This window comes from Triturus cristatus, chromosome 3_1, assembly GCF_964204655.1.
Source record: "Triturus cristatus chromosome 3_1, aTriCri1.1, whole genome shotgun sequence".
NCBI classification, from domain to species: domain Eukaryota; kingdom Metazoa; phylum Chordata; class Amphibia; order Caudata; family Salamandridae; genus Triturus; species Triturus cristatus.
Window position 1 is genome coordinate 913,567,665 of NC_140583.1, and position 13,988 is coordinate 913,581,652.

The following is a 13,988-nucleotide window of genomic DNA, read 5'->3' on the forward strand; positions in this document are numbered from 1 at the left end:
CCCAGCGGCTCTGTACCTTTTCACTGAGCCTAGCGATATTCAAACTGAGGTAGACAGGATGTGCAGGAAGGGCACCATAGGGGAGGATGCTGTTTGGCCCCATGACTTCCCGGAGAAGAGATTCTTAGAGAGAGCAAAACCCCCAACTTAATGCACAAACACATCTGCTCCTGCCTCAATTTGTGATCCAAGGGTGGCCCTTACCATATCTGGGGCAGTCTTCTTTAACAACAAGTGGACCCCCGACATGGAGTTCCTGTATAGGGCCATCCAGCTAGATGATAAGAAGGGAAACGGGTCCAATAGTGGAGGACTGAATGAAAGCATAGACACCCCATGTCAGGAAATATGGGATACCATGGTGGGTGCATAAAGTTGGCTAGAAAGGAAGGGGCAACCCCTAATTGTACAGAAACTTACACTATATTTGTTATGTTTCAGAGGTAAAGGAACACTCCCACAGGGCACAAATGAAAACTGTGGCACAGCCCTGCACATTTCGGTTATGCAATGAGGCACCTCTACGCTGATGTATATGTACTGGCAGTGCGGATGACACGGACTTTGCTCTCTCATCACCATACACTCCCCTACCCTGGCCATTCTCAGAGAAGAACTATTGAACTTGTACCAGCACCCGCTAAGGAAGAAGACAACCTAGCTGCATCACTCGTGAAAAAAGAATTGTAGATTATTTTGGCTGAGCTCAGTACAAGGACATTCCAGAAGTATGTACACTGTTCTCAGACTCACAAGTATTGGCGGGAGGGTCCATACCCTTCTTAACCATGCAGTCGAAAGACAATGCCGGCTGGCTGCAAGTCACCAGATGAGAAATGCTTAAAATTATAAACTGCACTGAGCTCAGCCTTAATTTGATCAAGGAAGAACTGAGTGTAATCTGCCTCATGGTGATGCAGCATCAGTATGTGTTAGACTTAATGACTGCGATAGAGGGAGGGGTGTGTGCCAAGATTAGTGTGTCCTACTGCACATTTATACCAGGGAATTACCTGGATAATGGGACAGTGACTCTTGCCATCCAAGCACTGCACTGTTTACAAAGAGGCATGCATGAGAAGGGAGGTGCCGCTGAGCTTAATGGGTCCACAAATTGGTTCTCCTAGCTCCCCCGGTGGCTTTCCGGGTTGTGCTACCTGTTTTCATTGTGTTCTTGTTTGAGAGTGGCTCTATGCAGTTGGAGATTGCCTGCTGTAAAAACACTGTCCTCAAATTGGGTAGAATTCAAGTAACAAGGAAAGTAAAAATTGTCAAAACCAAAGAACAACAGTCTCCTAATAAAGTAACTGTCATGAAGTTATATTAATATTGAAAAAGTCGATGTCAATATAAATATCGATACATTCATGTATAAAAACGAAATTGCATCTTTATTGACAAATTTGCCCATTGTGAACTCCACGTCAAACCCCAGCTTAAAAATACATAGTTAGGCAGGCCATGAGACCCAGGCCCGAGGTCACTGGTTGACAGAACACAGGTGGGATGGTAAGTAGCTAGCAGACAAAAGCATAAACAGGAAATTCCAGATCGATCCCACAGATAGACACAGCAATGGTCCAAGGAGATTGGCCCCAATAAAGCACAAATAACCGGAGGGGTGAGAGCATTCCCAAAACACCATAAAGTTAGATGTCACTTGAAGTTAGGAGCACTTAGCCAATCAAGACACAGCACATACAGTACACGCAGTGATCACAAGCTCCCCATGCCAGACATCTGGACATGTTACCCACTGACCGTATTGTGTCCATGCAACGTCAAGGCCCACCTAGATTCCTCATCCAATACCTTAATTTATGGCTGCAACGACAGAGGTACACATTCCTTACCAAAAAAGGATTGCAGAAACATTTTATTACATTCAACAAACTGTATAAAAGTCTATGTTAGATCAATCGTAAATCGAGACAGTCCTCAGACCCTATGCCTGTGACTGCGCTCCCAGCCAAATTATTTTTTTAAACAAACTGTTTCTGTTTTGCCAAATGCCTCTTGTCTCCTGTTTTTTCATGGTATTTTATGTTCAAGCAACATCACCCTACCACCAACACCCTACTACTAGCCTGTCCACAAGACCCCCTCCCCATACCACACCCACCTCCAACCTACCACCAGCATCCTACCACAGCAGCCTACCACCGCTACTTCACCACTGCACACCACCCTAAAACCACCACCCTTCCATCACCACTATACCACCACCTTACCATGAACCCACCTCCACCTCACAGCCATCACCACCCTACCACACCCCCAACCACCCTTCAAACACCACCACCCTACCACCATCACCACCACTACCCTCACCCTAACCACCCTAATTCTAACCACCACTACCATAACTAGCCTTCCACCACCCTACCACCACAACAATCCTACCACCACCACATCCCTACCACCAGCACCCTACTACCACCATAACATGACCACCCTAACCACATCCCCACAACCACCCCACCTAATCACCACGACCCTAACCACCACCCTACCTTAACCAGCACCACCACACTAACCACCATCACCCTAACCACCATCACTCTAACCACTACCACCTTCACCATCCGCACCACCACTACCCTACCACCACCACCCTACCACCACCCATCATCCTAACTACAAGAACACCACCAACCTCATCACCACCATTACCACCGTTCTAACTGCCACCACCCAACCACCACAACACCACCACTGTACCATCACCCTATCACCACCACCACCCAAACCACCATCACCACCCTAGCCACCACCATTTTACTACAACTTCACCACCACCGCCCTCAACACCACCCTTTGACTCTACATGGCTCTAAATTCTTGTAAAACTCTTCATTTTTATCAACAATTTTCAACTCTTTATTTGATATTTTTCATGGATAATTGTAGCCTACATATTTTTGTTTACTTTCAAGTAACTTGTTTTTGTCTGAAACTATGCACTTAGGTATCCTGCAAAGCTAAGTTATATAAAGGTTAAGAAACGTGTACAAGTTGTCTTCAGCTATCCATCAACCTCTTGGCCTTATCTATGCAAATTGGTATGCAAACATTGAGCAGGAACTCTATGGTAGGATGTTGCTGTGAAGCTTAGAACGACTGCTCGCTGGGCAGATTCACATTTTCATGAACTTCATATTTGATTTCCTTTTACATTCTAATTGCTGTACTGTGGGAATAAGAAAACGTAGTGTTCATCGCATTATATGGCATGCTTTTACTAAAGCAACCTACAAACACAGTCAATCCTACTTCAAACACTAGTTGTATGTGCTTTCTTTCCTCTTCTTGTGTTTGTCCCTCCACTACTGGAGCATGGCCTTCTTTCTTGTGTTCTTCTACTGATTAGTTTTCAATCACTCCTTTTTTTAGGTCTCGCCTGGCTATCGCGTAAGCGATCGACCAGCGAGACTTATGTAGGGGCTTCAGAAAATGCTCCCAAAGGCTTCCCAGGCGGATCGGGTGGCGGTTACGCGCACAACCACGTGCATTCCATTTGCCACCAGCTACTTCCTGTGTGTGCGCCGCCTCACGCATTCAGAGAGATTTAGTAAGGGGCACAAGACCTTAGGAATGCGGTTTATGGCCAGTGCATGTGAGGCATTCAAGCGCGAAGCTGGCATCTGGCATCGGACTTGAAAGCAGCAGACTGCTCTCGCCAGCGCGCGCTCGGCCTCACTTCCTGCATCCCCTCTTACAACAATTAACTTTCGTTATAACTCACACCCCATATGCTCGTTCCCTCCCACCCTTCCTTCGATGTCCGCTTTTCTTGTTGTTTACAAACCACGCCACACACTGCTGCACGCCACACACTGCTGCACGCCACACACTGCTGCACGCCGCACACTGCTGCATGCCGCACACTACCGCACGCCACACACTGCTGCGCACACTGCTGCATTACACACTGCTGCATTACACACTGCTGCATTACACACTGCTGCATGCCGCACACTGCTGCACGCCGCACACTGCTGCACGCCTCACACTGCTACACGAAACACTGCTGCACGCCTCACACTGCTGCACGCTTCACACTGCTGCACTACACACACTGCTGCACGCCACACACTGCTGCATGCCTCACACTGCTGCACGCCTCACACTGCTGCACGCCGCACACTGCTGCACGCCTCACACTGTTGCACGCCGCACACTGCTGCACGCCGCACACTGTTACACGCCACACACTGCTGCACGCCACACACTGCTGCACGCCACACACTGCTGCATGCCGCACACTGCTGCGCGCCGCACACTGCTGCACGCCTCACACTGCTACACGAAACACTGCTGCACGCCTCACACTGCTGCACGCTTCACACTGCTGCACGCCACACACTGCTGCATGCCACACACTGCTGCATGCCACACACTGCTGCACGCCTCACACTGCTGCACGCCTCACACTGCTGCACGCCTCACACTGCTGCACGCCGCACACTGCTGCACGCCTCACACTGCTGCATGCCTCACACTGCTGCACGCCGCACACTGCTGCATGCCGCACACTGCTACACGCCACACACTGCTGCACGCCACACACTGCTGCACGCCACACACTGCTGCACGCCACACACTGCTGCATGCCGCACACTGCTGCACGCCGCATACTGCTGCACGCCACACACTGCTGCACGCCGCACATTGCTGCATGCCGCTGCACGCCACACAGTGCTGCATGCCTCACACTGCTGCACAAAACACTGCTGCACGCCACATACTGCTGCACGCCGCACACTGCTGCACCTCACACACTGCTGCACTCCACACACTGCTGCACGCCACACACTGCTGCACGCCGCACACTACTGCACGCCTCACACTGCTGCACACCTCACACTGCTGCACGCCACACACTGCTGCACGCCGCACACTGCTGCACGCTGCACACTGCTGCACGCCGCATACTGCTGCACTCCACACACTGCTTTTATGCGAGTTTATGCTACTGACATTGTAAATGACAATGCCTTTTATTTGTTTTAAAACCAAAACATAAATAAAAGGCATTGTAATTTTACAATGCCAATAGCTCATCTCTTATAAATGCGCGACCTATTGCATTGCAAATGCTTGTTTGTTTTGGTTACACAATCCATGGGATTTCATGTATTTTCCAGCTGTCTCCCTTGTGTACATCTCTTTGGCACTCCACTGTAATCCATGTTACTGTCACCTGTATGCTTCTCTCCGATCCCCTATGAATTTTACTTGCCCATATGTTTGTGCTTCTCCCCAGGCATTCCACGCTGTGCTCTCTCTTACCCATGTGCTTCTGTTACACTGTGCTCCACGTTGAACTATATTACCCATGTTGCGTTCTTCTTCAGCCACCCTCCGTGCTGTTTCCGACCCCGACCTGTGTGATCCCCCTCATCCACGCCCTCAATGTTGCTTCCGCCCCGCTCTCCTTTCTGCTTTCCCTCAGCCACTTTACAGGGGAAAAAATGCATTGGCACTACCTTTTTATTTATTTACCAATCCATTCTTAATCAATATAAAAAAGAAAAAAAAAGCCCCAGTGCATTTTGTAGGCATGTGCAAGAATAGTGCACATGTCTACAAAATAACACAGCCTCTGCGGCTGTGTCATAACACCTTTTCTTTTTTATTTCTCTTTAGCCATGCTGCACAGGATTGCCAAAATCTATTGGCAAAGCCAGTAGTTTCCAAAAGCGAGACCTATGGGCTTTGCTGTAGGCTGTTTGTTGTTCATCACTGCCAGGGAAAACCTGGTGATGAAGAACAGAAAAATTAAAATATGCCCCTCCCACACCCAGGAAGAAACCTCCCAGGGAGTGGGGAGTCATTAGGCATTTGTTTTTCGAAAAACAAACTTTCAACAAAAGGTTTGGTGTACTGACAGCGACCATCCACCAAACTTCTGGTATCTTCAGAGGAAACGCCATAATAGAGGTTCCTCTAAATGTACAAAGATCATCTCTGGCCAGGGGTGATCTTTAAATTTGGTGGGTGATAGTCCATCCAGGTGGTAAATGTAAAGTCCTCCACCGCCCTGACAGTTGATGGGCTGCCAGCCAAACCCTAAATCAGGCCCTTAGTGTCAGTTCATTGGAGATTAAACAGACATGGTCAAACCTATTAGGTCTCGCCTGAGAGATGAGAACTACTGGTTTTGTCAGGTTTTAGCCATGTTGTTTAGCATGACAACTACAGATGAGCATGGCTTTAAAAAAGCATTGACAAAGCTAGTGGCTTTGACAATGCCTTTAGCTGTGTTGTGCATGCAGCACGGCTGATAGTAAAGACAAAGTGCTATGACAGGGCATAGCAGCTGCGCTGCTGTACAACACACCTAAAAACACTGGAAAATCAACAAAAAAACAGGGTGGGCAGAGGAGTGTTAGCAACATGGAGGGAGGGTGTATGGGGGCAACAGCGACTAAATGTATTAGGGGAAAAAAGCACCAACAGTGTCAAAGTGCTTTTTTGTTAGGTCTCGCTGAGCCATGCGCGCATGCGCTGCTCGGAGAGACTTTAGTAGGTGAGTTTTCAAAGTGCTGCTGGCTGGCCTAGCGCTTGCGTTCCTGCGAGCGTGCACGCGCGCAGCTGGCAGCTTTGCAATGTGTACAGCCGCGATCACTTTCACTTGCGCGCGCAGCCTACTTTCACTTTTCGCGCGCGTGCACCACTCGCGTTTCTTATTTTAATACAAATATATCAGTGAAGCCTCTACGGTTTAACTCATCCAGATTCTACACTTGATTCTACAGTTTATCGATTTCTGATTTTGTGTAGCGCCGACAGAATCTAAAGATGATGTCAGAGCGCTTTATAGTGACCAAGGTTCACAGTATTAGGTTTTTAAGTCCACGTCCTTGCATCCAAGCTGGTCCCCAGCTTGGCCATTTCAAGTCACTTGGTACGAACTGGTATGAGCATATATGATCGCACAAAGGTTCTTAAAATGCATTTTTTAGTGTCGAGGTTCTAGTTTTTTCAACGCCATGTTTTTTTTTTGCAAGTGCAGCGTGAGATGCGATCTTGTGTAATATTTTAGCCGCTGATGCTCGGTTTTCTCTAAGTCGAATAGTAACAAATAGTAACAAAAACTGTGACCGCCGCAATTAATCGGAAGTGCTCATTCTTATGGGCTAAGCATTTTCACCTACATAGAATCTTAATGAATGTCCACAGGTCACAGTGCAGTGATGAGAACAGCTTCTAACCAGCAGCAGCAAGACTGTGCTTATTTATGTCTGTGCCAAGCAAACCGACCACTGTTTAGGCAACGCTGCAAAAATATCAACAACAGAATGTTATGGTGGATGTCAGTCGCCTGCCAAAGAAGGCTGGGAGGGTTCAGGTGTTAAGCGCTGCTCTCTGTTCACGTTCATGTGACAAACAGCGTGCTTCTCCCAGTTAACTGCTGTACGGACACAACCATTGAACTCTAAAAGCGAGCCTTTGGTTTAATTTTATACTGCAAGACTGAGCACATTTTTCTGCTTCTGCAAAATTCAAAAGGATGATTCTGTGCGTCACCGTCTGCTACACTGGTTTTATCAGATTCCGGAGTCACATGCACATTGCATACATAACATGCTACACCTGGCCACATAGGGTTGCATGTTTGTTTTGCTGTGTAATGACTGAGTACGACATTGTTATGGAAAGTGGGTGTCGCCAGTGTCGGACTGGCACAAAAAATGGTCCCGGGCAGCAAAATAAAAGTGGCCTCTGGTAGCGAATCAGATAGCTAAACAGCGGCACACTTTTCCAAATCAGGCCTCTTTTGTACTTGTAAAAACATGTTGTATATGTTTTTTTTAACAAGGTATGGGGGACTGCATGTGTGCTTGATGCAGGCAATATTTGTTTTAATATAAGGGAAATTGACTGTAAAAACTGGCCCACCTAACACTAAAACCGGCCAAAAAACTGCACACAAAAAAACAAACTTAAACAAGTTTTGGCATAACCAATAGGTCTCGCCTTTGGGGCCTTATAAGTGTTTAGTTATTCAGCAAAATATCCTGGATGCAACAACATCAACTGTTGTGTTGTATGGCTAAACACTTACAATGTCCCAAAGGCGAGACCTATTGGCTATGCAAATGCTTGTTTATTAAGGGGTGGGGCTGCGAGGTAACATGGAAGGAGTGAACATGGAAGAGGGAGGTGGGAGGGTAGAGCAACAACACAGACAGCGGGTGGGGCAGGAGGGAGAACAACAACAGCGGGTGGGTGCAAGCAAAAACACAGATGGCTGGTGGGGGCAAGCAATAACAGGGGCAGAGGAGGAGGTGGAGAGTGGGGGGTAAAGCAACAACACAGACAGTGGGTGTGGTGGAAGGGGGCGGGAGGGAGGGACAGCAACAACTAGTACAGTGTGTGGGGATAAGCAACAACATGGACAGTGGGTGGGGAAAGCAACAACACGTTCAGTGGGTGGGATGGGAGTGAAAGCAACAACATAGATAGTAGGAGGGGCAAGCAACAACAAGGACAACAAGTGGGGCAAGCAACAACACAGAGCGCAAGAGGGGACATGCAACAACGGGACATCAGGAGGGGGCAAGCCACAAAACAGCTAGTGGGGGAGGAGGCAAGCAACAGTGATGTCAGTGGGAGGGGGCAATTAACAGAGTACGAAGTACCATGGAGGGTGAGGACCTAAAGCAGCAGGGAGGACGGGTACACAAGGGAGACTGCTGGAAAAGACACCCACTCTAGTCGAGTGATTAGACAAAAAAGGAAAAAAGGAATGTCTAATTAAGGGAGCAGTGGAAGGACACAAGTACTTGGTCAATGCTTCAGGGCAGGAACAAACACAAGAAGCGGAAGTGAATGCCACATACTCCCACTTATGAAAAGCAAGGAAATTAAAGTAACAGTAACAATGAAGCCAACCAGCAATGGGCGGCCTCTAAGCCCCCTGTAAGTAACCAAAATGTCTTGCAAGCAACAGCGAATGCGCTGTCTCAGGCATAGCCTAAACAAAATTTGGATTGTCAATACCGAAATACGGTATCGTTAATGTTCACCCCTTGCCTTTGGCACTGTCAAGTAAAACAACAGATGTTCAGAGATCCAAACAATGCTGGAGTCGCGTTTTTAAGGGTACAGCCTTCTCTGTCTCCTGCTACTTTGTATAAGGGTACAGCCTTCTCTGTCTCCTGCTACTTTGTATAAGGGTGCAGCCTTCTCTGTCTCCTGCTACTTTGTATAAGGGTACAGCCTTCTCTGTCTCCTGCTACTTTGTTATAAGGGTACAGCCTTCTCTGTCGCCTGCTACTTTGTATAAGGGTGCAGCCTTCTCTGTCTCCTGCTACTTTGTATATTGTTAACAATAACAGTGCCAATGATATTATTATAGTAACAAATACACGCAGAGTTAAAACAATTCACGCGCATTTCCCTTCCCCTTCACACATTCAGGTAGAGAATAATGTGCCTCATGGCAGACAGACTATGTAAACCCCCTTCTTTAGCAGTAACCTCGTTTTAGCACGTCTGCTTCAATAGTAAAAGCCCGTGCATGGATTTATATGCAAGAGCCACTATCTCATACTTTCTTAAATTCCAACTCCCTATTTTGTCTCGGTGAGTTCTGAGGCCCTAGATAGAACAGATTGTGGAGCTGGCTGGGCATTCAAACGCGTAGGTTTGCTCGCGGTAAATTATGAGAGCTGAGCCTGCCGCACACACAACGCACACACCTCAGACCCTGCTGGGCTTGGAATTAAAATGGCCACTCCTCCTTCACTCCCCCGCTCTGCCTCCCTCGTGCCAGCAGCCGCCAGCCCTGCTCTCTGCCGCCTGTCACCGCTTGCAGTTTGAAAGAGTTTATTGATCGTCTGCCTGCAGGATCCGTCTACCGCCGGGAGGGCACAGGGCTGTGCGTCCCGCTTCCGGAGTACGGCCGCTTGTAGAGCAGAGCTGGTAGGCGGCGAAGGAGAGACAGCTGGAGCCGTGCTGCCTTGGGTTGAGCCGGAGCCAGCAGAAGGACACCCAGGCAGCAGAGAGCAGTTTGGGAAGCACCAGAGCGCCCTCCCTGCACTGCAGGCTCCTATTCCATCTTCATGGGCAAAGTGTGGAAACAGCAGATGTACCCCCAGTACACCACCTACTACTACCCGCAGTATCTGCAGGCTAAGGTAGGACTGGCATCTTGTGACCGGCTGCTCACGGGCGTCAGTGCAGAGAGCCGTGTGAGCTGAGTACTGTGCGGCTGGGGGCGGTGCCGGACGCTGTCACTAGTGCAGGTCTATGGGGATCAGATTACCGGGCGGTGACACAGGCTGATACTGGCTCTGGGTGTGGCCCGTAGGGCGCCACCCTATGCTGGAGGGGAGGGGTTGGGTGAGACGGGAGAGGGATATCCCGAATTCCATCTGCGACAGTCACCGTTCCTCACAGGCTGTGACTAAAAGCTTCTGGAATGGGATCACACTGTGCGCCTGCCTGCACGCATGGAGCTGGGAGCTTTGGTGCAGCATAGTTAATAGGAAATGCGTTGTACTCCAACCTCTTTTTCTGCCGTTTTTGGTGGCTTGACTCATTAAAAAAATCTTGGCCGCGGTCTGCTTGTCCCTGATGTATTTAGTGTTCTTTTGCTGTTTAAAAACATACTGCCAACTCGATCCGAAGGTATTGGACCGCTTTGCATGAGCACCAGTTGCATTACAAGGTCATATTGTGTTTTTTAAGGTACCTGGGATATTAAGAGATTTGCCCAGAATCAGGACGTGTAAGGGGCACAGCTTACTTTATTGGACACATTTAATATTATCGCACCTGCCAACTTTATGTAATCAAGCGCATCACGGAGTTTGTGGATATGAGCGGTTGCTTCGTGTTGTGTAAAGCAGATACTTCGGTTGGGTTGAGCCCCTAACTACAGGCATTTTCGTGGTTTGGCATAGGTCTGTCCACAATTTGGACTCTGGTCGAGTACCGATGGGCCATCTGAAAGGGATTGCGACCGTGGGCATCGTTGTATCTCAGTATCTGCATGACGAACTACATGTTTCGAAGGCCTGGCATACAACAGTGACATGAAGAATAAGCAGTCCCACACACTCACTCTCGTCCAGCACGAATCACCCCTACCAGACGAGGCCTCTGTCTGACCCCCACCCAGTCTGCCAGGCGAGCTGCGGAGGAAGGCGCCATCTGGAAAGGTCGCAGCAGCATGCCTGGTTGGTGCCTGCTGCTTGCAGGGGCGGGGTGGCACCCGCCCCCCCCCCTCCCCAAACCGTATGAACGTATTTCTGTGAAGTGCGCAGAGGGTGTGCTAGTACTTCGGTTCACAATGTTCACTCCACCCTAGCACCCGGTCACTCTGTGACTTCCAGCACAGGTGCCAGTGACGTCAGATGAGACAGAACCAAGCAATGTAGCAGCACAGAGACGATGCCAGTTATCAACAGTGCTTGCCCACGAATGATGGTTTCGGTTTTGGATTTTTGCTGACAAATGCCACTTGTGTCACACTTCTCAGTCTTTTTCTAAGTGGAAGGGGTCATGGCTGTCATTTTATTTAAGCTTTTAGGCTACGTTTTCCTGAAAAATACGTTTTCACATACATATGGTTTACACATCTGAAAGACAAGTCGCCGTGGTCCCAGATTTTAATTGCTGTCATTCGAATCATGGCCATAGCTTGTGTTTTTTTTTTAGTATTTTAGTGGCAGTGCTCACTGCAATACAACTTTCAGGTCTTATATTTCCTGCTTCTGTCCGGTGGTTTCACTTGGTGGTACTTTGGCGGTAATGCCACACTCCGCAGGACGCAAATACATAGCTCTGCCAATTTTAAGTGAGTTTCATGTGGCGCAAATCCCAGCAAAACTGTTTTATTTATTTATTTATTTATGTTACATCAATTAAGCAAAAAGACGTTTGTTTTTAAAGAGCGGTATACGTTAAAAAACGGGTTTCAGGTGGGGAATACCTTGCTAAACAATATCAGATGATTCATAATAGTGTCATTTGTTTGGCCCTGCCCTTGTCAGAACATTGCAGTAGTTTGTAGGTATTCTGCCAAAATGCATGAATCAGCACACTGATGTAAAGAAGCGGTACACACGTCATTTACACATCTTGCACAACATTTGGAAACATCAAAACAGCGAAAAAGCAACACGGTGGTAGAAAAACCACACTGTTCTTGAGAAACGATTGTTTGAAGCGTAAAGTAGTGTACCAGATAATTCAAACATATTTCTCAAGCATAACCTAAAATCTACAATTGTCATGTATTTGTATGCAGGAGATAGTTTGCAGAAATTGGGGTAAACCTATTTTCAGCCAGAAATGGCAAAACAGTAGTCTTCGGATAATGTGTGTATTTGAGGACATTAATTCTTATTTGGGCAGTTATATTTGGTTGAAAAGGGAACTATTTAGAACAGTGCTTTTCTTTTCATGGGGCCTATAGAGAGATTACTGATTCACGCAACATTTAAAAATCCTTTTAATTCGCGACACACTTTACATTACACACCATGATTATTACTCATTGCAGGAGCAGCAAAGAAAGGGGGTAGCTGTCAAACAAGAAAACACTACATATCAGATAAGACTACACTCCATGGAGACTTTGCAGTGGATTGTGCTACTGCGCAAAGTAAAGTTTCTGTTCTATGTATAATACGGTCCCCTAAACTTGACACAAAACCCAGAAAGCATTCTGATCCATTCTCTTTCTGACAGCAAGGTTGGGCGATAATAAGTTAATTTGCATATTTCTTCCAAAGGCCATTGGAGACAGCTTCACCCAATCTCATTTAAGAAAAAGATGCCTGTGGTACACGTTTAGGTTGATGTCCCAGTTATTTGAAATACCTTACTTTAAATATTGTTTTCCACTGAGACCATTAAGCAATTATTAAATGGCTTGCTACAAAATGGAGCCTTTTGTTCCTCATTTGTCAAGGTTTGCACACATCACTACTTGGCTGTGTGTTTTGTGGTTCTCAAATCGTGACTCTTACTTCATTCCAGTGTTTTATATTGACCATGTCATTGCCCATGCATGCGTAACACTGGCACCAAAGTGGCATTTTTAAAAAAACAAATACTATTTTTTAAGGGACAAGCATGCGTAGTATCACCACGGAAGTCATGCAACCAAAGTGAATATTTTTTAAAAGCAGTGTTAATCATGGTAACCTTTCAAACACTAGGCATGGTGCTAAAAATATATACAGACCGGTCGAAAACACATCAAGCCCACCTATCGCATACAGCGGGTGCAGAGAAAGCGACAGATTAACGTTTGAGAGCTCAACTTTCTCATAACAAGATAATGTAATTTCTGTAATCTATTCATCCGTATTTGACGCGGCGGTTGATTTTCATTTCGTAAAAAGATCTTAGCTAACATCAACTCACTATAAAACCACCTTTTTATTTCACTGTCACAGTGATATTATTCATTCCTGCAGTTTTCAAGTTTTCAAGCTCTTATGATTCTATTCAAGAATATTAATAATTTTACTTTGTGTATGCCATTGGGGGCTACCAGCCTGCCCACCAGTAGCTTCCAAATCCAACAGTGATTTGTGTTAATGTTAGATCTTTCAATTCTAGTCACAGAAGTGTAAAAACCACAGTCAGCAAGCACTCATATAGTTGTAGTTTTGCCCTTTTCCGGAACCTTTTGAAGGAAGCTCTTACACCAATTAGGTACTTTACCTGTATCATCTCCACGTTTTTGAAAAAGGCATCTGAAAATAAAGGTATTATTTGTTATTATTTGGCCCCTGTGTGTTATGTTCATAAATTCTGTCAAATAACCAAAAGTTGACCACTTAGCAGCAGAGTTTAGAACTTGACTGTATGGCGGAAATCTGCATTTATATCACATTGTACTTGCTCGTTGTCGCTAATCTTCCTTGATTAAATCTTCTCAAGTATAGCTTTCCCTCAATATTTATTTAGACAGCAAACAAATCAAATATAAGAAATGGAGATGAATGTACGTGTTTCTA

At 46.7% G+C, this 13,988-nt stretch overlaps 1 protein-coding gene across 4 annotated transcripts in view; it reads left to right on the plus strand.

Moving 5' to 3' along the window:
- The first annotated feature begins 9,755 nt into the window (after nt 1–9,755).
- Nucleotides 9,756–13,988, plus strand: part of RBMS1 (RNA binding motif single stranded interacting protein 1) — a 592,904-nt gene continuing 588,671 nt past the window's right edge. For 2 of the 4 annotated variants that reach the window (XM_085645453.1, XM_085645454.1), the window contains exon 1: nt 9,946–10,148. In XM_085645453.1, coding sequence (XP_085501579.1) covers nt 10,074–10,148 — 75 coding nt within the window. In that variant the 5' untranslated portion in view covers nt 9,946–10,073. Of the gene's footprint in view, nt 10,149–13,988 lie in introns of all 4 variants that reach the window. The other 2 variants (XM_085645456.1, XM_085645455.1) reach the window with 2 other exon arrangements.